We start from the raw sequence: 25911 nt of genomic DNA on the forward strand, positions 1-25911 counted from the left end.
ATTACTTACATGTTATTTTGGACTGAATTGTTTACTACCTATCGGGCTGCGGGCCACGTCACGACACACCCCTATATGGTTGGGCGACACTGATGCGTCATCTGGAGACTGACGGGCGGCTACACCAATGGGCGCCGAGTATGCACCGGAGTGCCACGTTGTGATTGGTTGGGGGGAATATATATATATATATATATATATATATGTATAGATATGCCTGAACTGGGCCATGGGGGCGGGGCTTGAGGGAAGTGCAGACCGTTTCTGTTGATCTCAAAACGAGACTGACACCAGGCACTCCGTCACGCTCCGCACGGATTAATGTAAGTTTCCCCACTTTTTTTGTCGTCGTCGGGGGGTCGCTGGTAGCGGGTATTGTCAGGCGGTTGTGGGCACCGACGTAGCTGCGTAGTTTTCTGGCTTTCTCTGTCCATGGGTGCGGAGAAGCGCTTGCAGGCCGACAGACCCGCTCCTTAGGCCGGCGGAGGGAGCCATAGCGTAGACTCCGTCCACGGTGTCCAGCTGCTGCAGTGTCGACTCGAACACAACCAGCACAACCGTCAAATCCTCGCATAGAGCGGTGTGTGTGTGTGTGTGTGTGTGAGAGAGAGAGCAGCGGGCAGCGGGTGTTTTTGTTCACCGATGTCCGACCTGGTCGGCGGGGGGAGGGGATCCGGGGAACTCCTCCAAAATATGACTGGATAGACTGACCTGAGACGCTTCATTCACGGTGAGGATCCGTCAATCCAGTCGGTTCACAGTACGCCCCCCCCCTTTCCGGTTCCTAATGGAGACCCGGCTAGCCTTTAAAGCCAAACTTATCCATGTGTTGGAACTTTTATAAATGACTGTCCTCACCCTCTTAGCTCCAGTCGCTCCGAATCCTTTTTTTGAGTTCTGCGGTCTGTTGCCCGCTGGTGTGATAGTGTGTCCGTCCAGAGAAAAACAACCTCGCTCCCCGGGCCCCTACCTCGAGAATCGGCCCTTTAGGTGTCCCTGTTTGAATGTACCTCTCTTTTTTTGTCCACAGTTTTGTGTTGTACGCAGGGGACGTTCTTCATCGTGGGGGGATCGGTAAAACCCGTCTTCAGCTCCAAGACTGGGGAAATTTGGCGACCTGGCTCCGACATCAGCCCCCCTGCCCCTGCCCCTGCCCCTGCCTGGAGTGAAGGCTGATATGTCTCAGCAGGTAAGAAGACCGGCTCGGTCCGGACTGTGGCCCCAGGTCCCGGATTAGCATGTCAGTTATCTGCTGACAATTAGGCGAACACGGAGCCCCTCTGTCTCCAGGCCTGGGGCTGACGAGACCTCACCGGATCTGTGTGCGCTTGCGCTTGTATATATGTATGTCCGTGTGTGTGTCTGCATGTGCAGGCTGCAGATCCAGATCTAGGACCCTGCTGGTCCACCAAACCAACAGGAAAACAAGGGCTGCTTTTGGGTCAGCACTGAGTACTTTGAAACGGGCAGCCAGATGTTGCATAGACTTTGTCTGTCACGGGCCCTGAGTGGCCCAAAGACAGTCTGGTCCTTTCACAAGGGAAGGGCAAAGAGACAGAGTTGGAGGAGCTGAATGGAAATTGACTCATTAAGTGTTGTTGTTGTTGTGACTTGGAGTAAGCAGAGGATTCAGGACATGGTGCTGACACTTTGTCTTTTGAAGGACAACATGTCTTTTTCCCTCTAACTACTAGGGTGTTGTCTGTCCGGATTTCTCCACAAATTGTATTTGTGTGGATTTGTTGTCCATGATCTTTTTCTGTTGTGAGTTTGACTTTGAGGCAGTCCTGTTTTAAATAAGTGTGTGTGTGTGTGTGTGTGTGTGTGTGTGTGTGTGTGTGTGTTTCAGTAGTTGTAATACGGTGACAGTGAGCTTAGAAAGTTATTTTCTTCTTGAGAAGTTATTTTCCCACATTGTGGTTTTGTTTCACTGTTTGTGTGTATGTGTGTCTTGCTTTGGCATGTTGTGATTTTTTTTTTCAATAGTTATAATAGTGATATTCTTACATGGTGACCAGATACATATTCACTTGAAATTGATTCAGCCAAAAATTCAACTAAGGTGACTGTGAAATAAATACCTGAATACTGGACAGTGTAGGCGAAGTTTCAGAGAGCCCTGTTGTATCTTGTAGGGAAATCGGGTTTAAATTAATTATGAATGTTATAAACAAGCAAACAACAATTAATGGCAAAAACGTTGACCTTTTATTTGAATGAAGTGCAAACAGAATGTTAACCTTCTGCTCTCATTTTCCATATAAACCGTACACGGTGCAACCAACATTTTTTCCACATTGAACAGTAGGTTTACTTGCTAATTCTGCTGTTGGTTCAAAACAAAAGTGCCTGGACTGTTTGCGTTTTGTTTAATCCCATGGCCCCTTAGTAGATGATTGGAAATATTCATGGTGTTTCCATGTTTTTTTTTATTTGGCTTCTACATATTCTACAAACAGCGACTGACTTGTTTAGAACATGCCCGTCTTTGCAAAAGCCACAATGTTTCCACACACAACATCGAAAAGGTGTAAATTTCTTTCTCGTTGTGTCCTCTGCCATGCTGCGTTTTGTTGTTCTGAATTTTGCACTGCACATGCCGATGATGTCACAGACAGGCTGACTGAAATGACAACGTTTAATGTGTCTTAAGTGTTAAAAACAAACAAACACACATCGATACAATTTTTGTGCTTAAATCCAATGTGCAATTTCCAAATATCGATGAAAATTGACTCTTTACCATTTTAAACAATTTTAATCAATATATGTTGTCCTGAATGCCAATTTGCCTAGCACAGATCGATGCAGTTGGATCACAAGAATATATTTTGATGAATCGTTACTGACTAAAATTTATATGAATCGGTCACTTGAGTCCCTTAGTCAATGTGCACACAAGCTCCAACAGTCCACTGAGTTCATCCTGCTAAAACCAATTACTTAAAGCAGGTAAATTATCAACTTCATTGTGGAAAGAGTGCAAAATCCTGCAAATATTGATGCAGCTGTGCGAAATTACATTTCAACATAAAAAAAAATATAAAATAAATATACTAAACAATTGTGCAAAGTTACAATTAACAATTAAGCTTTGCATAGTCAGAATAAAATCAAAATTTTAGATGTAACCTCTTCCAAAATAAAGTTTTTGTACTTATTGTGCGACAACTGTATTTTGTATGTCTGTTTTTATGATATAATAATAATGTACCTGTACTGCAGTCTACCTAAGTTTCAACTCTGCAAAATTAAATTACAGTGACTGCATTCAAAATTCCCCCTCTGATGTTTGGAATGAGTCCTCCCCACGAATTGGCATTCAGGAAAACAAACTCGCGTACCTATTCAGGATTGAGCTTGTTTCTCCTTTTTAGTAATGATCTGTCCTGTTTTTGAAAAGATCGGCTCTGATGGCACCGATGTGGCCACGATACATAGTCTTGTCTTCACAGGTCTTAACAGAGGAAATGTGGGTGATTAAAGGGTTCCTATCAAGGAGTAGCCTCGGGGAGGCTACCCGCTCCTCAAATCAGCCAAAATCACAGGCACTGACTTGTTGGAAAGATTGACATTTGGGTTAGCCTCTTCTCTGTGCTGGATGTTGCTGGTTGCAGTGGTCTTACTGACCTTGATGCTACTCCCGCCACTTATATCACTGCATCCCCTTCATGCACAAATGCATGTTTTTGATCTGGGATCAATAAGTGTTGCATCTGTGTACAAGCTTACTTGCTCAATTCCCCCAACAGTTTCAGCAATTTTGAAATAAGGATGTCAACCATGCAACATATTGGCTGGTGAGGTGTCTCCATCCGTCTCTACAAGGTTGTTAGATCTGTAGTTGATGATGTGCTGCACCCCCTGGAACCTGTTGCTCCTGCAGAGACGTGTCTATCCTCGTCCAGTAAGCTGCCTTGGCCTCTCTGATTCCTCTGCTCAGGCTGGCTCTGGCAACAGTGTATTCCTGGCCCAAGTATGGTAGTGGTTTGGGCCTGTAGTTACTCCTATCATTAGAGTAGACTTTATCCAGAGTGCTTTCTCCCCTAGCAGCACACTTAACATGCTGGTGGAATTTAGGGAGCACAGTTTTCAAGTGTGTCTAGTTAAATGTTCCCAGCAATGATATATACAGCTTCAGGATACATGCTTCATTGATTACTGCTTACAGAGCCTAGCTTGCACACAGCTAGCCCTGCAGGCCCATTTCTGCTTACTTTCTCTGTGCTGCCTCTGCCTAAGTCCCTAGAGGTATGTAATCTACAGACAGCCTGGCATCCCTACCATGTCCACTGGTATCTTGTGTGAGCAGAGAAACTCAGCTGTAGGGCTTTACTCCCTCCATAATTCCAATTGGAGGAGTTCTTGTTGGCTGTAGATGTAATTCTCTTGGTTTAACCTGAACAAACACGCACACCATACAAGCAAAGTCAAAAACTTGCTCTGAAAGAGAAAGCTTTGAGCCACTGCATACTTGCGTGCCGCCATCTTCTTCAGGCATTCCACCTTGTAGCCACATCCTGTTTAACTCGTAATTGAGACTGTCCCATCGGAAGCTGCAGCTCTATAAGGCCACTGTGCTTAGATGGGTATATTCTGGAATAGATTTAGGGCTGCAGCTATCAAATATTTTAATAATTGAGTAGTCTACTGAAAATTCCTTTGATTAATCGAGAAAACAGATAAAACATATTTTTGTCTAGTTAAAGAACAAATATACATTAAAAAAACAAGATATTTCACTTAATGAACAATTGCTTTCCTTTTTTAGATAATCAACATTTTTATTCTTAGATGCTCTTGGAGAAAACCGGGCGCCTTCGGTGGAGATGCTGCAGCATTGAAGATGCACTGTTGTGGTATGCAAAGGCTGTCTTACAGTAAACACATGTAAAAGTATTTGCCTTGATGTCCAGCTGAAATGCTTCCACACTTTCAAAATTTTCTGTCTTTTGTTAGTGCCATTATCTTCACTTTTGTCATCTTTCCTCCAACTTCCCACTGCTAAAACCAAACATGTCTTCCTCCTACTTCTTCTTCCTTTGTGTGACATCGCATGTTGTGTGACCTTAAAAGTTGCCATGCTTCGAGCTGTAAAACTTAAACAATTCCTTGAGGCATAGGAAATTCCTTGAACACTTTTGTAATGGAGGTATTTGAATTATTCGAGGAATCGTTTCAGCCCTAAATAGATTTCACCTCTCTGATTAGTTCTTGAATTTGAGGCTGCTGAATTCCATTTCTAACCAAGGTGGTTCCAGTGCAGGATGGCAATTGCAGCGTCCTTGATATCTGTTGCACAAGCCACTATTCTATCATCGATGACCCATTCAGTCATTATTCTTTTCCTGTTCTCTGGCCAAATATGCAGCTGTGTAGTTCGATTATGTTCATACACAGTGGGATTAAGGAGATGTTTCTTCATCTTGACATATTTCGACTGTACCTTCATTCAACATGCGTCATGACGTGTCTATTAGCTGGTGTTTCGATATTACACTGACGATATTACACCAGAAAGTCTCATCCTACCAGCAGATAAAGGCAGAACATAGTAGACAGTATAGGCTCAGTCACATACAACTTGTACAACACAGTCTGCAGACAGAAAGAAGGTTTGGCTGTGGGAGACCCATTATCTGCCATAATGAGCAGCTTCTTCATGGAAGATATGGAAACCAAAGCCATACACACAGCACCCGCACATTGCAAACCCACCATCTGGAAAAGATACGTTGATATCCTGGAAAAAATAAAATCTGAAAATGCACAAGAACTCAGATCATCTGAACACCATGAACATTACTGAAAACGTGAAATTCATGCACGAAGAGGAAACAAATAGAACCATAAATTTTCTGGACATGAAAATGCACCACAAAGACGATAGCAGCATAAAAATAACAGTATACAGGAAACCCACACACACGGAAAATAAACAAAGGAAAACAGCAAGTCAAAAACAAAGAGAATAAAAGAAAACAAAATCCATACAAAAAAAACGACGATGACATCAAGAACACAATAGCCATACCGTACATTCGAGAAATAATTGAACACATACAAATATTATAAAAAAAAAAAAAAAAACACAGAATAAACGCAGCTGTTAAACCACACACAAAAAAAACGACAACTTCTAGTGCATGCCAAAAACAGAATAGACACGGAAAATAATACCATGCGAGACATGCAAAAAGATATACATGGGTGAAACAGGGAGAAGCTTTAACACAAGGAAAAACAGAATACAAAAAATAACGTGAAAAGGAAACAGCAGGATGACACAAGACTGAAAAAGAAAAAGCAGAACAGGAAAAACTAAAATCAGCCATATCAGATCATTACAGGATAAACAACCACATCATGGACTGGGATAACGCAAAGGTTATCTGAGCAGAAAGCAATCAATTCAAAAGTTGGATCAAGGCCATAGAGATCAGGCCACTCATGTCTTCAGGGAAACAACAGCTGATAAAGACCTGCCATGACGCACGTCAAATGATCCTTCTGAAGAAGACTGAAGGTACAGTCGAAATGTGTCAAGTTTAAGAATTATCTCCTTAATCTCTTTCTGAAAAAAAGAAAAACCCTCATATATGCAACTGTGTATTTTTTTTTTTTTTTTTTCAACAGATGACATCACAAGAAGGTTACAAATAAATTGGTAAATGGGGGAAAAAAGACTTCAGTCACTTACCTGAGGCAAAGAATGGCAGCGCCACACATCCAGTCTGAACTCTGTCAGAGCTGTTGTTCTCCACATACAGCTATGCAACATGCTGATCTGTATCTCTCGTAGCAAACCTAGTCTGGAAAACCAAACGGGTTAACTCTTTCACTGCATTTCCTCTTCTTCCAGTTCTAGTGCCCACATTGGTGGGCTCGGGCTTGTGTAGAAAATGGTCAGGCCATTTTCCAGAGAGCTGATTGGTCAGTGGGTGGTCTATCTATCTATCTATAAGATCAAGCTCTTATCCAAAACTTAACCTTGGCCCAGAGTAGTTTAAGTATTCCACATAAGTTACCATGGCAACGCACCCCAATTAAAAAAGTAGACAAGCTTCATGACACTGAAAACCCAGGGTTAACCTGGAAGTTATCTCACTAAGATAAAATCCAGCTTTGTGCGTGATATAGGCCCCAAGGCTGCCAAGCCCCAAGGCTTGGCAGCTTCTTTTAACCTCTTGATGCAGAAGCCCTTTTTGTCAATTTCTGCCTGTCTTTGTATCACTACTAATAAAGCTTTATAACTACAGAAGTACTAATCCCAGAACTATGGCTGATGGCTTAAATGAAAGAAGACATCTGTATCTTTACATCTAATAAAACATTGAATTGAGTCATTCCTTAAAAAAATAGGGCCATTGAAAAAACAATATTTTTTTTAAAACGAGTTAGACATTTTTTGTGAAAACGGTGATATCTCAAAATTTTCACTATGAAACAGGTTGAATTTCACATAGGTAAAACTACTGAAGCGCTGAGTTTTTACCAGTCTCCCTTGGTGAACTCCAGTGTGCCAAACCTATCCAAAATGGTCCAATTTGGCTAAAATGCACACTGCAAGATTTCAGTGAGATTTTCAGTTACATAAGTAAAATTCCATTTGAAAATAAATGGTGTCCAAAACCCATCCAAACACAAATTTGACCTATTTTCACCAGTTTTCTATTATTTTGAAGCCTTATAACTCCAGAAGTAAACATCCCACAGCCATCAGTGATGGCTTAAATTAAGAACTCCTTTTAAATATATAATTTATTGTCTCTTGTTACAGATTTATATATAATATAACATAATATATATACATACATTATAATTATATAATAACATTATATAATTATGGATTTTTAATGGAAAATTTTGAACTCTGTTAAAACAACTATTTGTAAGTTCAATTGTCTGTCAGGACAGACACCTGACTGAAATTTCAGTCCTTCAAGGTGTCTGACTGCTCCTGCAGTCATGCCACTCTGTGAAACAGTCGACCTGCAATCATGCAGAGAGGCACATCACAAGACCGACACTTAAAAATGGTCTTGTTTCGCTTTCCCTGAGCATGGCAGTGAACACAGTACTGTCTCCCAGTGCTGTCTTTGTTGCAAGGATCTGCAACATTCACATCTGTGACAGTCACAGGAAGACATCCCTTCAGCCTGTCTTCAGCAGCTGCCTCCTGTGGCTGTGCTGTCCCTGCTGCCTCCTCACTCTCAGTGGTAATCCCCCTGCAGTCAGCCAGCTCCAAACACAGTGTCTTCCTAAAGCTCTTCTGGGTCAAGGGGCTCTGTTGCTTCTCCATAGCCAACTCCTTGTGAAGGATGAAGCTGTTGACCACAGCGATCTTGAGAAACCGCTTCTTGTACTACCTCATCGTCTTCTGGGAAACAGTGAAGTACTTGATGAGAGCATCTGACAAGTCCACTCCCCCATGTATTTGTTTCACTGGCTCAGGTAAGGGTACAGTGCACCTCGACCAGCTGCCATCGCGGTTCTTGACCCACCGCTACACTGTCTTTCCGCCATAGGCCTTATGAAGCAAAGAACACACATTTACATCCCTTGTGTCTTTCCACTTGACATACAACAGGGAACCCTCCCTGATCCACCTCATGTCCCCTTGTTCTGCTGTCTTCAGGAGAGCATTGGCCCTGTTCTTCAAGAAACCAAGCCTGTTTTCCCTGAGGCCCCATAGCAGATCTGGTGGAGATGTTGGCTTGTCCTTCATGTACTGTTTCATGCCATGTCTAGCTTTTGAGGCTACCATGCGTTCATCAATGGCCATGTTCTGGAAGCGATTGTAATATACCTTGCATGCCATCAGGATCTGGTCTTGTAGTGGCTTCTTGGTGAAACAGAGGGTTGTAACCAGGCTGGCCTCTAAGCTGGTCATTCAACAAGTCAGCTGCTGGGTCACTCGCACAAGAATGCCCCAATCAGCTCAAACCTGATGCGTGCCATCACACTGGAGGGAAAAGGGTGGCTGTGAAGGTGAGCCTTCCTCCACAGATCCCTCATGGCAGAGGGCTTCACCAGGCCAAGATAAATGACGATGGACAGGTACTTCATCATGGCCTCTTGTGTCCAGGGGCTTCCACTGTCCTTTCAGGAGCCGGCGCTCTGTGTTTCTGTTTGTATGGTGGCAGAGAACCTTCAATACATCTTCACTGAAGAAAAGCATGAACAGTTCAGAGGGGCTGTAATCTTTCTGACAATCCAGTTGCACTCCAGAGTTCTCTGTGGACAGAAGGAGAACCAATGAGGGAGCTCATCCTCTTCATCAATGCTGTGCCACTGAACCCGATCCTGATGTTGTGGCACAACAGCAGGCCTGAGTCTGCCTCTTTGCCTGTGCTCTTCTTGTGCGAGCAGCAGTTGCACGCTTGCGAGGATGCTCAGCAAGCAGGGAGGAAGAATGGGAGTTGGGACTGGGAGGCTGAGGAGGGCTGGCAGGGGATTATGATTTACAAGGGCTGGTTGGAGACTGCATAAGGGCAGTGGAGGGTCCAGGAACAGAACTGACAGGAATGAGAGGCATCTTCATCACTGAAAAAAGCAATATTTTTTTGTGATGACTCATGGCATGGCAATTTTATTTGTATAGCCCATTTTTACAAACAGTTTGTCTCAATGGGCTTTACATAGCAGCATCAGAACATCCTCTGTCCTTGGAACCTCACATCCACTGAGGAAAAACTCCAGGAAAATCCTTTTACCACGGTAAAAAAAAAATGGAGAAACCTCAGGGTGAGCATTAATATACTAAAATAAAATAAAATCATTCTTCATTCACTCAAAAACAGTCATCAATTATATCTTATGAGTGGGTTACACTCACACACCACACCATTTGAAGGTAAATTCTGCTTATATACAGATATACAAACAGCTGCTAATGCAGCATTTTGTACATTTTATCTTTTATCTAGCTATCACTGCTCACTGGCTTAGCAAGATATTATCTTTAGGGCACATAGGGCAGGGTGAAAGTTTGTTGTTATGGAGTTACAGGTGCGAGCATTCTTCAATCAAACCCCAACTAAAACATTGAGTAAATTCACTTTAAAGCTGAAGATGTGCCCAACAATAATCCACGGTTCAATTTTATCCATAGTGTCCAGTTAATCGGACGTTTTGTCATCGTTCCCCTCTGTGCTAATGCTAATTTAAAGGTCCATCCGACTGTGCATCTTTTACACGCAGGTAGGGTCTCCTGTCAATCAAAGTCACGTTGGTGACAAGTTTTTCATCAAATGGTAGAGGCCCTAAGGTTTCCTCTGATGTGTAACAATCTCTAATTGGGCCATTTTTTTTCACCCCAAATAAAATAAGCCCTGTGTAACCCGGAGTTGAGGTGCACGGGAAACACACACACACACACACACACAGTCAATGCTGTCAGCCTGGATTAAACATTAAACATTAAACAAGTCTCCACAAAAAGTGTATTTTTACTGCCCCAAGTTTTAATGCAGTAATGAAATTAATAAGAAAATACATGAAATTTCATAAAGTCATATTTCAAAGGTCTTAATTTAAGCCATCACTGATAGTTGTGAATTTTCAAATTGAATTTTATTTATATAACTGGTGTTCCTAAAAGCAATCATGTTTGTGATTGGCCCCAAAAGGTTATCTGTTTAAAAAAAATAAAATAAAAATCAAAAAATCTCCCTGAAATCTTGCAGTGTGTATTTTAGCCAAATTGGACCATTTTGGTCAGTTAGACAGTGGAGATCGCCAGTGGAGACTTATGACTGTTTGGTAAAAACTAACGATTTCCAACTTGGTCTGAAACAGTTAATGAGTTAATTCAGCTGGAGAACGGCTAACTACTTACATGGAGATAAAGCAGCACCCGAAAGCTGGTCATCCTTACAGTGAGTTTTCAGACTGTCAGGGAATCACAAGAAAGACACCAACAGCAAAAGCAACAATATTTCAAATGCTTTTTGGTACCTTGGTTTATTGGTTACGAAGCTCAGGTTTGTCCTCAATGACACGACATCATGCAAACAGGCCTGGTGTCTGAAATTCCCCAGCAGCCTAACGTGTCCTCTGTCTCTCTGTATGGGGACACCCTCTGCCTCTACAGATTCAGACGGCTTTTTAATCAGACTGTAAGCAAGTGTTAAACCCTTCTATGTGGAAGATTCCTACTGTCCACCCAGAACTTTTGCTTATTTTAACCATAAACAAGCCAGAAAGTGTCCTGTCAGAAAGTGCATTTGCCCATTTTTTCCAGAGCAGTTTGCAGTATGTTGAAAGATTGTATTATTGGTTAACAAGGAAGGAACCGATGTGAAGCACAACTTCTCAGCGTTCAGAAACAGTTGGCGTGTCTCCAATAGAGCAAACATTTGCAAATTTACGGCAATTAGAAGTTTGTTGGCTGCTGGCAACACACTTGGTTTCGAAGAGCTACATAGAGAGCTCAGCTCACTCATTACAGCAGTTACCCTTTAAATCTGTGTGTGTTGCTGTACTTATGGCTGTGTGGTGATTGGTGTTAGTCTAAGACCTGAGTTGTGGGTAGCAAGGGCTCATGTCTGATTTAGTCCCTAATCCCTGACACAGGAAGTCTGCAGACATGTGACAACAGTTAAATAACAGTTAGATAACAGTTAAATATTACCTCAGAGGAAATTTGATGAAATTGAAATTTTCTTTTGATATGTTTCATTTTGCTTTTTTTTTTGGCTTCCTTTTAACTTTTTACAAACTCCTGCTGCTTCTCTCGTTTTTGGTTTTTGTTTTGGTAACTCAGCCAGTCTAACGTCAGTCCTCCAGCTCCCTTTCCATCCCCTGGACAAACCCCTCTCTGTGTCTGTCTTTTCTATTTTGAATTTGCTGTCAGCAGTAGCTGGATTCTGTGTGGGTCGCATTTCTTAAATATCACCCTAAAGGGGATTTAAATCTTTCAGGAAAAGTAGTTTAAAATTGCATATCTAGTTTGTTTCAGTGTTGAAATACATTTTTTTTTCTTTTCTTTCAATTCCCTGATCATTCTGGTCTAATAATTAATTTTTTCCCTTTTGAAATCAGCATATTCAGAGGTTTTTCTCATCCAAAAGGCTAAGTTAAAATAAGTATTGCATAAAAACCAGTTGTTGGTTGTTATGTGGCTGACATATTTTATGGACATGCTATGATGATGATGATGGTGATGATGATGATTACTATTATTATCAGTCGAAGTGGTACAGACTAGTAATGCAGCATATTTTATTGTAAGCAAAACAACAACAAACTATACTATACAACTATGTTTTTGTGTGTGTGTGTGTGTGTGTGTGTGTGTGCGTGTGCAATGGGGTGCCAACAACATTGACTCAAGTGACTCAAATGAACCAAATCACTTTAGTGTGTGACTCAGATTGGTCCATAAAAAAAAAAAACGTATTTTACCACCACTACAGAGCAACTCGGGGAAGGTCATTGAAAAGTACAAGACTGGGAAATGGCTACAGGAAAATTTTCTACCTACTGGGCATTCCACCGAGTTCAGTTAAGTCCATCATTAGGAAATGGAAGGAGTTTAAAAAGTCAAAATAAAGAAGAGGTAAAGAGCAAAGCTAGACATACAGGCCATAAAACATGAACAGCAAAGCAGACATCTGTAGAAGTCTGTCAACTTGATAGTGCAAATACACACTACTTCTGCTTCCTCTCCGTTTTTCATCTTAAAAAAGTTGTTGTTAATTACATGCATGTACTAGCTGTAAAAATTAAACCAAATTCACCACTAGGGCAACTGGAAAAAAACAGTTGTAACAGCACACTGTACATGCAACAACAGTTTCCCAGGCTTTTGAAGTTGTATGGAAGAGTGAAAAATAGAAAGCCACTGTTATAAAAAGCCCACACACAATCTCGCCTGGAATTTGCTTGAAGCATAGGTGTAATTTATGTAATTTAATTTAATCCACCAGGCACAACAACCACCCCAATATCATATCTTTATGATCTAGAATGAATGTTAAGTATTATAAACACAACAATGTGGCCGATTCTCTCAATTTAGCAGGGAAGAAAGAATAGAGAACTCATAAATAAATATTTATACTCCTAATTTGATCAAGTTTTCTTTTACTCCTCAAAAAAATATTGAAAAGAGTACTGTAAAAAGCTGGATCCATAAGTAGTAATGGTAATAGTATCTTGCTAAATTGCTAAATTCTGGGGATTAATATAATTCAATCTGCAAGAGAACTACCATTTAGGTGAAGATTTATTTTCTGCCAAGAAAATGACCCCAAGAATACCACAAAAGCTACACAGAAAAGATTCAAAGACAGCAAGGTGAATGCTCTGAAATGGCCAAGTCATAGCCCAGATCTCAATCCAATCCAATCCAAGAATTTGTGGCTGGATTTAGAAAGAGCAGTTCACACCTGATCCCTGAACAAACTTGCAGGGCTTGAGCTGTGTTGCAAGGAAAAGATGGGTACACAAAATTACAGCCAGACACATACAAAGAGACACAAATATATTGACAGGCAGCCCTATACATAGGCACATACATACATACATACATACATACATACAGAAACACAGAAACAGACACAAATTCACAGGAAGACAGCCTTATACAGCCCTATTCATAAGAACACACACATACAGACACGAACAGACTCACACAAACTCAAATAGATACACAAACACACACAACTGACAAATAATGACTATGGCCATCATTTTGAATGATTTCTTCTCCGACTCAGTGATCAATGAGAATCAATGATGCCATCAGACTGATATGAGAGCAGCTGATCAATGGTTACTACTGACATTTGTGTTAGACTGCACAGACTGCACAGCACACAACACACACACACACACACACATATATGTATATGTATGTATGTGTGTGTATATATATATATGTGTATGTGTGTGTGTATATATATATGTGTGTGTGTGTGTGTATATATATATGTGTATGTATGTATATATGTATATATGTATGTATATATGTATATATACGTGTGTGTGTGTGTGTCAGTGCATCTGTATCGGCCACATTGTTGACCACTCAGACTCATCACTTCAGTCTGAGTGGTCTGACGCACGTGCACAGATATACACACTTCTGGAATTGCGCCAAGTTGAAGTCCCTGTCCTGGCAGCATACACCCTGAGTCACTCAGTCAAAATTTCTGACATGGGATTTTCTAGTTCTTCTTAATTTAGTGCCTTGGGCTTCAGCACAGAGGCACTACCTCTACAGCTATTTAAGCTATTTACGCTGTAGAAGTAGTGCCTCTGTGCTGAAGCCCATGGCACTAAATAATAATAACTAGAAAATTCTAGGGAAATTTTGAAGTGCCACGGCGCCTGTCGCCTGGACGAGCAACCCACGTACTGCCCTGTGTTCAAAAGTCACTGCGTTCGAATTTCGGTCTGGAAAACTGATTGTGTTCGATTCATTTGTTTGCCAGATATGACTTTAACCTGGATGAATGAGAATATGTCGTATGTGTCTATATATTTGTATGTGTATGTATATGTGGATGAGTGCGTCTTGATAGCTGTCTCTGTGTGTGTTCTGCAGTCAGAAACAGAAATTTCAGTAGTAACAGTCGATTAGCTGCTCTCATATCAGAGGAATCCGGGATAAGTACATTGACTTCTCAGAGAAGAAATCATTCAAACTGATGGCCACCATCAGTATTCATGAGCGTGTGTTTGTGCATCTGTTTTTTGTGTCTTTATGTGTGTGTGTATCAGGGGTTGCGTTAACTGAGGATTCGCCGTCATTGACAGATTTTTTTTTTTTTTTTTTTTTTTTTAAGATTTGGCGAACAAATCTGAAGGCCATCTGTCATTTTGACGGGTTACAATTACTTCAGAACAATATTGAAACAGCCATGAGAAGTCCGAGGCAAAGGTTCAAAATTTAATGGCGCCTTTGCAGCAACCTCACCTGACGCATTGGATTACGCAATTGCGGGCGCCCTGTTTCACTCCATGCGCAACAGGAGAAAGGTGGAGAAACCACTGTGTAGCTATTAGGTAACTTGTGTCTACCGCAGCTACAGAGAGAGATTTTTTTTTTGTTTTTTTGGTTAATTGCTTCAAGGAAGATTGGGGTCTCTTGTGCTGTTAGGGGCTACAATAATAACTCGTATAAACGCAAAGTTTACCTAGAGAGGGAGTGTTTTGAACATCGCCTGCGTATGAGAGGCGCCATATGATCTGCACCCTCTGCCAAAAGACGATAAATCCCTTTGCCTGTGGTTCATCCATGAGGATGCTGAGAATAAAATGACAATCTCCATTTAGGAAGAAACGTCATGTCCACTTGTTTTTTTTTTTTTTTTATCCAGTTACAGACCACTGTGCCTCGATTGTTCGATCATTTGTACATATGACATACATACATATATAATATGTATGTCTATATGAACTAACAATTACAATTTATGAGAAAGAGGGTGTTTCTTGAATGAGCTCGCTTTCTTTTTTGTCACCTATTTTTCATTAATTCTTCTATTTTTGTGATTATATTTAAAGAATTGAATAGTACCAAAAGATTTTTGGACTATATAATTACACATACAACTTGATGTTAAATAAAATGTCTTCTCATTTTCAAGTGTCAGTTGAATTTTTATTCCATGCGTGACTGCAGGAACAACCGGCCGATGTAGTAAGAACCCCGGCATAGTGGAGGTCGGCTTTGCTTTGACTGGGCAGTACATAATCTTTGTACTGGAACTGGTACTGTCAGTCGGTGAGCTTTCTCAGAAAGCCCATTACATAACAGGTTAATTTCTTTTGGCGAGCCTCTCTGAGGCAATTTGTGACAAAATGGTAACTCCTATTAGAAAAAGGAGCAGATGCTGAGTGCCACAAAAAGTGTCTGAAGCTATGTGTGTATTTCGGTGTCTCTAGGATATAAAATGTGGACATTTAAAAACATGAAAATTTTGACAGCTCTCCTTCCCGACAGAGAAAAATACATGGGGAGACATAGCAGAGATGAAGGGTGAGCATGTCCTTTAGAGGGCCACAGTTCAAATTTAGATTGTCTAACTGTTAAAGGTAACACATTTTCAAGAGAGGAAAAGAATCTCTACTACTTTGGAGAAAATGACGTGTGTACCTCAAAGTATATGTCCGTATTTAGAAATATTTTTTCGATAATCATCACCTCACTGACACACTCTAACTGAAGATTCCTCCACTATAAGCCACCAACATTCCATGCAATACACACACGGGAAACTGACATTTTCAGCAGAAATGAGGTGAGACAAGCACGAGACTTGAACTGTGATTTTGTAATAAGCGTAGTAGCTATCATAAAGCTCGTTGTCACCAACAGAGTTCAAATTCTTGTGACCCGTTGTGCACCGTGTTTCTGTGACAAAGTATGACGAAGCAGTGTGGCTCCAAAGAGTGGTGGGTTTGATTTCCAACGGCTTCACACAGAGTTGAGATAAGGGACCTGCGGTCACCACGATGATTTGAGAATTTGCCTTGCTTCAAAATAAGCGTCAATGGATGTTGTGATATCAAAAAACACCTTCCTTGCGACATGTAAAAAAAAAAAAAAATTGCCTCTACACCCTCTAACACACTTTTGCTTGGGGCTGCTCACAAACTGAAAATATACTGTCCCACACATAAATAATAATACAATACATAAAAAGAAGAGCAGACAACAATAGCTGAGTCCAACTGAATCCATTCTGAGTGAATGTTCAATAGAAATAAGTTAGAACAGGTGGTGTGACCGACAGAAAGATGTTGCATTTCTTCTCCTCTGACTAAATAGTGTTTAAAAAAGGAAAAAAAGGAAAAAGAAAAAAAAAAAAGCTCCATGCTCTTGCTATTCATCCAGGGGCTGATCTGTCCTTCCTTTGAGAAGAGGGGCAGTTTTTCAAACATTCAAAAATGGAGTTGAAATATCCACTCTGTTCATGTTTGCTCTTCAACATAAAAATACAAATTAGTGTCTCCAAGAGACATTTCCTGCACAGAGAACAATAGAGATCTGTTAGAACATGAAAAAAACGGTTGTGACCCACACAGGGGCTTTACATTTCTTTTCCTCTTACTACATAGTACAATGGACAAATGGCAAAAAAAAAAAGACAATACTTCCAAATGCAGGGCCAAATGCAGAAACATCCTCCTGAGCCATCCCTCTAAATGAGCAGTTTATTCTTTAGAGAGTGGACCCTGGGAGTGCACATCTCGGACCCGATTCTCATGAACAGGTGCTGAATTACCTCGGAAGTATATTTGAAGTCTTTCGGATAGTCATGGTTCAGCATGTACAGCAGGCCCATCAGGCCCATCACCCAACGCTTTTGGGTGACATGACAATCTTGTTGGCAACGTTGTAGGAAACTGGAAGGGACTCCTTAAAATCTTCACCGACCAAAAGGATTCCAAACACCATTCCCTTGATTACATCCCGGGATCTGTTGTCTTCATGCAAAAACAAACAAAAAACAAAAAGGCGTCTGTGTTTTAGAAATGTTTTGCTATATAGTGTATCCACACAGAGGATCCCTGAAATGACGTGTAACCCTGCCCATTGTGAACTACTTTTTGTATCACTGAACAACATTTTGCTGCTTACATCACATCTCTTCATCACTATAGAAGGATTTTCCTTCATGTACCATGGCAGTCCCTGCAAGGCTGCTGCTCTCTTCCTTTGGTTTGAGGTCTACAAAAACACGAGACTTGAATTCAGTTGAAATCAGAACTCTGATTTTTGTCAACCCTCAAATGACGGAAACTGAGCTTTTAGCTCAAGAAAGGTAACAAACTCAGACCTTCTCACTGGCAGGTGAAACCCAGAGTTTCTTTCCATCTCCTCCATCTTACAGAGCCAGCTATGCTATTTCATTTTGCATCATGCTATTTCATTCAGTCAGTATCAAAGTGCCTAACCAAGAATATTAATTAGAGGATGTTTACCGACTGTTATAATCTACATCCTGATCCCCCTCCTCAGTGGGGTTGCACAATTAATGTGGACCACAGCTACAACAAATGTACACTAACATCCTTGTTGAGACTCTCCATTAAGGATGTCATTTCTTGAACTTCCTTGAAGCGCTTCAACCTGAATAACTGAAGAAGTTTATACAGATGGCTGTCCAGACCCTCATAGAACGTGTTGATGTCCATTGACATGAGCATGGTGAATTCCTTGACAATCTATGTGGAGAAGTAACATTACAGTTTTAGTTCAAGTTCAAAGTCACCTAAATTTTCACATTTCCGTACTACAACTGACATGTCAGACGTGACGTACAGCGGAGACCTGTCTCAAGCACACTATAACTTAAACCTCAACGATCTGTGTCCTCAGACTGTCCTGACCTTTCTCTGACCATCACACAGGGAGAACATGGAGGTGGCTTTTGTGACAGGTTATTGAGTTTTATTAATGTTTACATCAGACTGATATGTCAGTGCTTTGTTGTCATGATAATTCATACATGTAACATGTAACAAGGCTGTAAATTTAACAAATCACTACACACTACTATAATTTAAGCAGTTACATAAAAATATGTAATTCATCTCAGTTATTATTTAATATCATAATATAGGAGTGGCCTACAAGGAAAGATCAATTTATGATTGTGTCAAATATTGTGTTAATCATAATATGGGGCAAACTATTGCTTGTGTCTGTTGATTAAAAAAGATGAAATATTTCCATGTTTGTATATTCTGGGATCAGAAGTCATCAAATTACATGTATAAGGTTAATTATTGAGGATGTTTTTACTGTTATCAATTTTAAAAATGGGTCACATTTGACCCTAAACATTATTTAAAGGTTACATAAATGTCACTTAAACTATTTTTAATTTTACTCCCAAATATTTTACTTTAGGAGCACAGATGCTCCATAGGAGCAATGCTAGCATAGAAACCTGCAATATACACAATACAACATTACTACTTTGCCATGACTAAGAAAAAATGTACACATTTTACCTGCCTTTCAGTAAAAACAGCAGGCCATCTGACTCTCAGTTCGGCCACAAGTGGCTCCTCTTCAACGATCTCCTGTCTTCTCAGTGCGTATGTGGCATTCATTGCATCATCAATGTAATCTAGGTTTGTGGTTGTTTTTCTCATCTGTTGGACCATCTTTTCTCTATCTTCTTCAAGACTTCTGCTGTCTCTTCCCTGGGGGAGCTCTGGAAGATTTGTTTCAGACCATCTAGGTTTCATTACTTTTTTCTCTTCCCTTGCGTGTCCCCAGCATCTCTTTTCTCAGAATTAACCTCCAGTTCTCGGCAGCCCACACCTTTCAATTTCTGCCTGTAATTGCACATCTTGAACTTAATGCTGTGTTTCCATCCATACCATCCAGCTGTAGAGGCAGGTTCTGTAAGGCAAGGGTGTTTTTCAACAAGTGCCTTGGATACACATCCAAAATGTTCAAGAGGAGGGTAGGTCATGAATGAATATATTGTTTCAGCAAGTTTGAGCAGAATCTCAAACTTCATGTCCCGTGAAATGGATAGAAATGCTCCACCTTCATAGGAAAATGGGTTGGCCATTGCTGTGAACGCTGACCTGCAAATCACTCTGTTTGGTTGCTCAATGAAGAGGATGTCGTCAGAGATGATGAATAAGCTGAAGAGGACGCTGCCGATGATGGTAAAGCAGAGCTAAAAGTGTCCAAACTTGAGTCTGAAGAGACAGTACAGAAAATTACTTACAATGTCACCTTCTCCTTTGGTAGATTGTCAACACACGTGAGGTTACAGAAGTCTTTGAAATCCTCATCTTCATATTGAAGGTCAAACGAAGCGCGTAACTGCAGTTTGTTTTTCAACACTAGTTTCAGGTTGTCAATCGAATCTGGAACAGAGTCCAAGCGGAGCTTTCTAATATCCTGTGCTGAAATTATCACACGCAACATCTGTGCATAAAATCTCGAGGGAAGCCCTGAATTGTGTGGAAATGAGAAAATCTAGGGAGAACACAGTTATTCTTTACTCCATTCACAGAAACTAACTGATGTCTGTTTAATTCCAGAAGGTCCTGTTTGTGATCTTCAACTGTCCGGAGTAGAAATACGCTCTCCTTTACCTCATGAATGTCAATATCTTGCCGACTAGCTAAACAAAACCGGCAAAATTTGTCGACATTAAAACTCATGAAGCCCAGCATGTTAGTGGGCCCCCAAGTTGTCTGCAGACACATACAGCACAGTACCTCTAATAGTTGTTCCCAATTTCTGAACATACAATCCTTGCTGCTCAAGTACTTCAAGGTCTTTTATCAGTGGTTCAAGAATGGCCCCATACTCATATTTCTTCACATCATTGCTATGACACAGGCACGCAAGGTAGATAGACTGTATAGATAGATAGATCTATATCGTATAGGTAAATTTGAAATCGCCCAATAGACTGCACAGACCTTGTGCTTTTGTCAATGGTACAGAGGTGATGTTTCTTACTCTTATGTGCATGAAAAGTGCTGTACACACTGGACTGAAAACTATAGTCTTTAAAGGGACATTTAACAGTTTCCTTATTGTGTATATGTGTTTTTAAATGTGCAAAATACTGTGTATCACTACACCACTATGAATGCTGTAGAACTCCAGAGAGCCGACATGACGTAATAGTATTTTGTTGTATCCACGGTGATCTCTTGTAACGTGAACTGCGCTTCAGCCTGAGCATGCCATGCCGATGCCAAAGATTCCCAGAATTCGGGGAGTTTGAGGGAAACAGTTTGTGGATATGATTGTGTCTCTGGATATGTGCAGCAGACTAACGCTGAGGTCACCAGTGTGGAAATTGGAAGCAATCGTAGACTACAATTTCTCACTTTGGGCACACAAAAGTGTATTCCGTTTATTTCACAACTGGGAAAACAAGATGCTGCCCAACAACACAACCTGTATGGAGCCAGACGTCATGAAACATTTAAAGGGGACAATGATTCCTGAACAACCATACTAACATGATGTGAATACGTACTGTAAAATTAGATACATGAAACCAATTACCTTCACAACTGAACGAAGAAGTATGTGAAACAAGAACTGCACATATAATGAACAGTGCATGAGACTTTACTTAAGAAGTAAGGTGAATTATGACCTTCTCTAAACAGGGGAGGGGGTCTGCAACACCACCTATCTCCCATCTACAATGCTGCCCTGTCAACCTTACCCAGGAAAAAACTTTGCCTCCAACAATGGCTGCCTGAAACTGACCTCATGTGACTCCAGCCCAACCACAATGACTGTCGTCCACCAGTGAGGTAACAAGACTCCTAATGATGGCTGTTCACTGGAGGCCTAGCCTTTTGAAAAAAACAAATGGAATCAAAGGCTGCAGAACCTCTGTCTGCATGGATCTTTTGATTAAAAATATCACTAAATTGTTTTGTATAAAGTTTGTGTATCCTTTCAATAAATCTTTTAGATCTTAGTAGAGAACAAAAAACTATCTAGTTGGCATTTGACTTAAACAGTATAGCTCTTTTTTTTAAACATAAGTAACACTCTAACATTGAAAATAAGATGGGTGGTGATCCCACAAATTCAACAGATTATAAACCACAGAATTTACAAAAAAGATCCGTTCACAGTTTCACATGAAATAATGACGAGCTGATTGAGAAAAGTTCATGTTCAATCTGTATTTACAGTCATAATGCTCTCTTTTAATTCCCTGTTAACCTCCTAATTCTGCTCCAAACACAAAAATTATAACAGTAGATTCATTCAAGTAATCAATGATGATACCAAGTCAACCCATTTTACTAGATTGTAATCTGGGCGAGAAAGTTGACTGTCCAAAAAAATTATATTCATCACTTCAACCCATTCTTCCATCTTAGGTGCTGTTGTCTTCAGACACTTTCCTCATGACACTTTCTTAATAGCTAACATAATCCTGATCACATAGTTGTCTACTGAATTTATAATTCTTTACTGTTGTATAAAATGCTTTCATATTTTAATGGACAGCACGGCAGCATAGTGGTTGGCACTGTTGCCCCACAGTTGAAGGTGGTGGGTTGGGTTCCCTTTCTGTGCGGAGTTTGCATGTCCTGTGTGGGTTTCCTCCGGGTACTCTGGTTTCCTCCCACTGTCCAAAGACATGCATGTCCAAGTTAACTGGTGGCTCTAAATTGTCAATAGGTCTGAGTGTGAATGTGAGTGGTTGTTCATCTTTGTCTGTGTCTGTATGTTGGCCCTGTGATAGACTGGCGACCTGTCTAGATTGTACCCATATTAAATAATTTTAATATGTCAAATATAAAAACGGAACCTCCACTTACACTTTTTTTCCCTTCTAATTGAAGCCCTGCATGTAAAGTATAAAAGAGGGGCGATCTCAGAAACATGGAAGTAAATGGCTTTATTTTCTCCCACGTCATATATCCTGACATACGTTTTGTGTTGGTGTAGTAAAATATCTTACTGTGTTCTTCCAACCATCCTCTCTTCATGAAGTCTTCCTTAAACAGCGTAATTTCAGCCTCTTTCTCCTTCTTCCCTTGTATATCAGCTGGAGTGTTACTCTTTTGTATATTTCTGAGATTAATTTATTGCCCGAGTATGATTCACATACAGTTGGTTTAAAAAATTCAAAATATTTTTTTTTTTTTTTTATGCTCTATATTTCGCCACGTTTATGGATTTTTAACTCCTATCGGTTCTTTATATCCGGAAAACCTTTAATGATCTTTTTCTTAAAGTTTCCCCCCACCCACCGCATACACTGAATCCCTTATCTGCTGTACTAGGTCTAAAATGTGAGTCACATACAATCAATGGCAGTGTCCTACTCTGCTCTGTCAGGCTGCTTTCTGATATATCTCAATTATTAAGGAATAAACCCTGTTCTTCAGACATGAGGTAGGACAGGACCATAACACTGTACTTCATCAAGGCCTAACTGAACTGATGTATTTTTTCATCTGCACCTTTGTCCCTGAATAGACAGTCTCTAAAGGCTTTAAATCCTGATTTTCAGATTCAGTCTGTGTTAATGGCCTGTAGCTGAACAACAGATGTCAGGTCTGGTTTCAGTTTGACTCCCTGAGATGACATGCCTACTCACTCTTCCCTCCAAGGAGGATAAGTGTGTGTGTGTGTGAAAACAAAAGGAAACAGTGGTTTTGTTTTCTGAGGGTTTATTTGAGTTTACCCAGAGAAGAAAAACCAAGCAACAAACAGCAGTCACAACATGTCTAAACAGAGGTAATGGTTTGACCCCAGCCCTCTCTGGCACCCCACTTGGTTGGTTTGTTCTTTGGTTGTGAGATTTCCACAGTGCAGCTCTGTGTGTTGTGTAGTGACCTGGGGAAGGAAGACAGAGCTTTGTCTCCCTGGTCTTTAGCTGACACATAAATCCATGAATTACACAGTAGCTCACAGTAGCTGCTGAAGGCCCCCGCCCTCTGCATGGCACACAATCACATCCCAAAAAAAAACCAAACAAACAAAAAAAAAAAAAAAAACAGCTGCCATCAGTATCATCAGTAGTGTAGCGTTACGCATTGCAAAGGCGGGGAAACCCCACAACACTGGTGAGACATTGCTCCTCCCTGCTGCCAAAGATATTTGTTCGGTACTAATGGGCGAAGCTACTGCTACCAAGCTTGATGTCATGCTGATGTCTGACCGTCCAGTGCTGCATCTCTGACATTGCAGCTGATATGAAGCAACAGGTGCTGGACGCTATCCGTGAGAGTCCTTGCTTCACCATTCAACTGGACGAGTCCACTGATGTTGCTAACTGTGCACAACTAATGGTGTATGTATGCTTTATTAACCCCTTTACACAGAGGCGCTTTTTGGCAATTTCCGCCTATTTTGGTATCACTGCAAATAAAGCTTTATAACTTCAGATGTACTAATCCCAGAACTACGTCTGATGGCTTAAATGAAAGTACCTTTACCTCTATTGAAAATAAAATAAAATATTATTATATTGAATTGAGTCATTCCCTAAAAAATAGGGCCATTGAAAAAACTATATTTTGGGGAAAAATTAAAAAGTTAGAAAGTTTTTGTGAAAACAGTGATATCTCAAAATTTTCACTATGAAACAGGTTGAATTTGGTTGAATTCATATATGGTTCACACACTCCTTGTCCACATGTGTACTAAATGTTAGGTTGATAGGTAAAACTACTGAGGAACTGTAGAGTTTTTACCAAACAGTGTCCCTTGGCGATCTCCAGTGTGCCAAACCTATCCAAAATGGTCCAATTTGGCTAAAATGCACACTGCAAGATTTCAGTGATATACACATTTTATTTAACAGATACCTTTTTGGGGCCAATCACAGACATGACTGCTTTTAGAAACACCAGTTACAAAAGCAAAATTTAATTTGAAAATTGCATTTATAGGGCTGAATATATGGTGTCCAAAACCTATCCAAACAAGAATTTGATCTATTTTTTCCTGTTTTATGTTGTTATTTTGAAGCTTTATAACTACAGACGTAAACCCACAACTATCAGTGATGGCTGAAATTAACAAAGACCTTCGAAATATGAATTTATGAAATTTCCTATACTGTCTTTTATTATAAATTTCATACATTAAAACTTGGGGCAGTAAAAACACACTTTTAGTCAAAATGTCCATTGTTTACTTGTTGACACGCAAAGGAGAGCCAACAAAGGGGCCAACTGGCTGCAGGCGGCTGTCGTTGACGTCGGCGTCCTTTTCGTCCTTACTGTACAACATTTGCAGCAGCTCCATTGGTGTAAAAACCTTGTTCTCCATGTTGGTGTAAAAAAGTGTCAAACTTCTCCACGACATTAACAAAAACGACGGTAAAATCAAATCAAACACCGATTTAAAGGGACAACCGGGCTGTCTGGGTGCGTCACTGGGTGCGTCACCGCGTGTATGTCCCATGCGGCTCTGGTTCCGTTACGCAGCCCTTATTTGGGAGGAAACACGGCCCGATCAGGGATTGTTATACGTCAGAGAAAACCTCAGGGCCTCTGCTATTGGAGGGAAAGTTTGTTTTCATTGTAACTTTGATTGACAGGAGACGCTGCCTGTGCGTAGTAGATGCGCAGTCTGACGGACCTTTAAATTAGTGTTAGCCCAGAGGGGAAAGATGACAAAACGTCCGATTAACTGGACACTGTGGATAAAATTGAACTGCGGATTATTGTTGGGCACATCTTCAGCTTTAAAATGAGGCCAAGCTTGTGGTTTTATTCAATGTTTTAGTCGGGTTTGATCAAAGAATGTTCATATTTCACAGAGACAGATAACGACGTGCAACTTTTTTTTGCTTTTGGTGAGCAGGCCTGTTGAAACCTTTACTGGGAAATAAATAAAATTTTTGCACTTTGGTGTTGTTTCTATGACAGTATACGATTTTTTTGGAGGTGAAAGAAACGGGGTAAAGATAGTACACATATGTTTTCAGTCCCTTTGTTGTTGACGTGATGCGGCTTGTTGTCTTGCTGTCGTCTCCTACTGTCTGACACATTTTCAGTAACTGATAAAACCGGAGCACCCAGAAACATCAAAATTTTTGGGCATGTAGCTGAAAGTGTGTTAAAAACGTCTGCGTTGAAATTTTTTAATGAAATCCTGCCTACTTTGGCTGTATAAAGGACGCCTTTCATATGTTTATTAGTTTGGGACGCCGGCGTCCCAACCACTAGGGGGACTGCACGAAGAGGTTAAAGAGTGTGGTATCCAGGAGGAGTTTCTATTTTGCCATCCTCTGCTGGCTCACACTAAAGCTGCAGAAATGTTCAAGGCTTTGAATGACTTCATTCAGGAAAATCATATTGACTGGAGCTGCTGTTGTGGAATATGTACTGATGGTGTGAGGGCAATGACAGGCCGCCACAGTGGTCTGGTGAAACAGGTTGCGCCCGCTGCTGTTTGGTCGCACAGCAACATCCATC

The 25911-nt window shown here is 40.7% G+C and overlaps 1 protein-coding gene across 5 annotated transcripts in view; it reads left to right on the forward strand.

Moving 5' to 3' along the window:
• The first annotated feature begins 217 nt into the window (after nt 1-217).
• Nucleotides 218-25911, forward strand: part of LOC115046718 (vitamin D3 receptor A) — a 59546-nt gene continuing 33852 nt past the window's right edge. For 3 of the 5 annotated variants that reach the window (XM_029507268.1, XM_029507275.1, XM_029507274.1), the window contains exons 1-3: nt 218-323; nt 1031-1189; nt 4795-4859. In XM_029507268.1, coding sequence (XP_029363128.1) covers nt 4847-4859 — 13 coding nt within the window. In that variant the 5' untranslated portion in view covers nt 218-323; nt 1031-1189; nt 4795-4846. Of the gene's footprint in view, nt 324-559; nt 731-1030; nt 1190-4794; nt 4860-25911 lie in introns of those variants that run through there. The other 2 variants (XM_029507269.1, XM_029507270.1) reach the window with 2 other exon arrangements.

This window comes from Echeneis naucrates, chromosome 7 (assembly GCF_900963305.1).
Source record: "Echeneis naucrates chromosome 7, fEcheNa1.1, whole genome shotgun sequence".
NCBI classification, from domain to species: Eukaryota; Metazoa; Chordata; class Actinopteri; order Carangiformes; family Echeneidae; genus Echeneis; species Echeneis naucrates.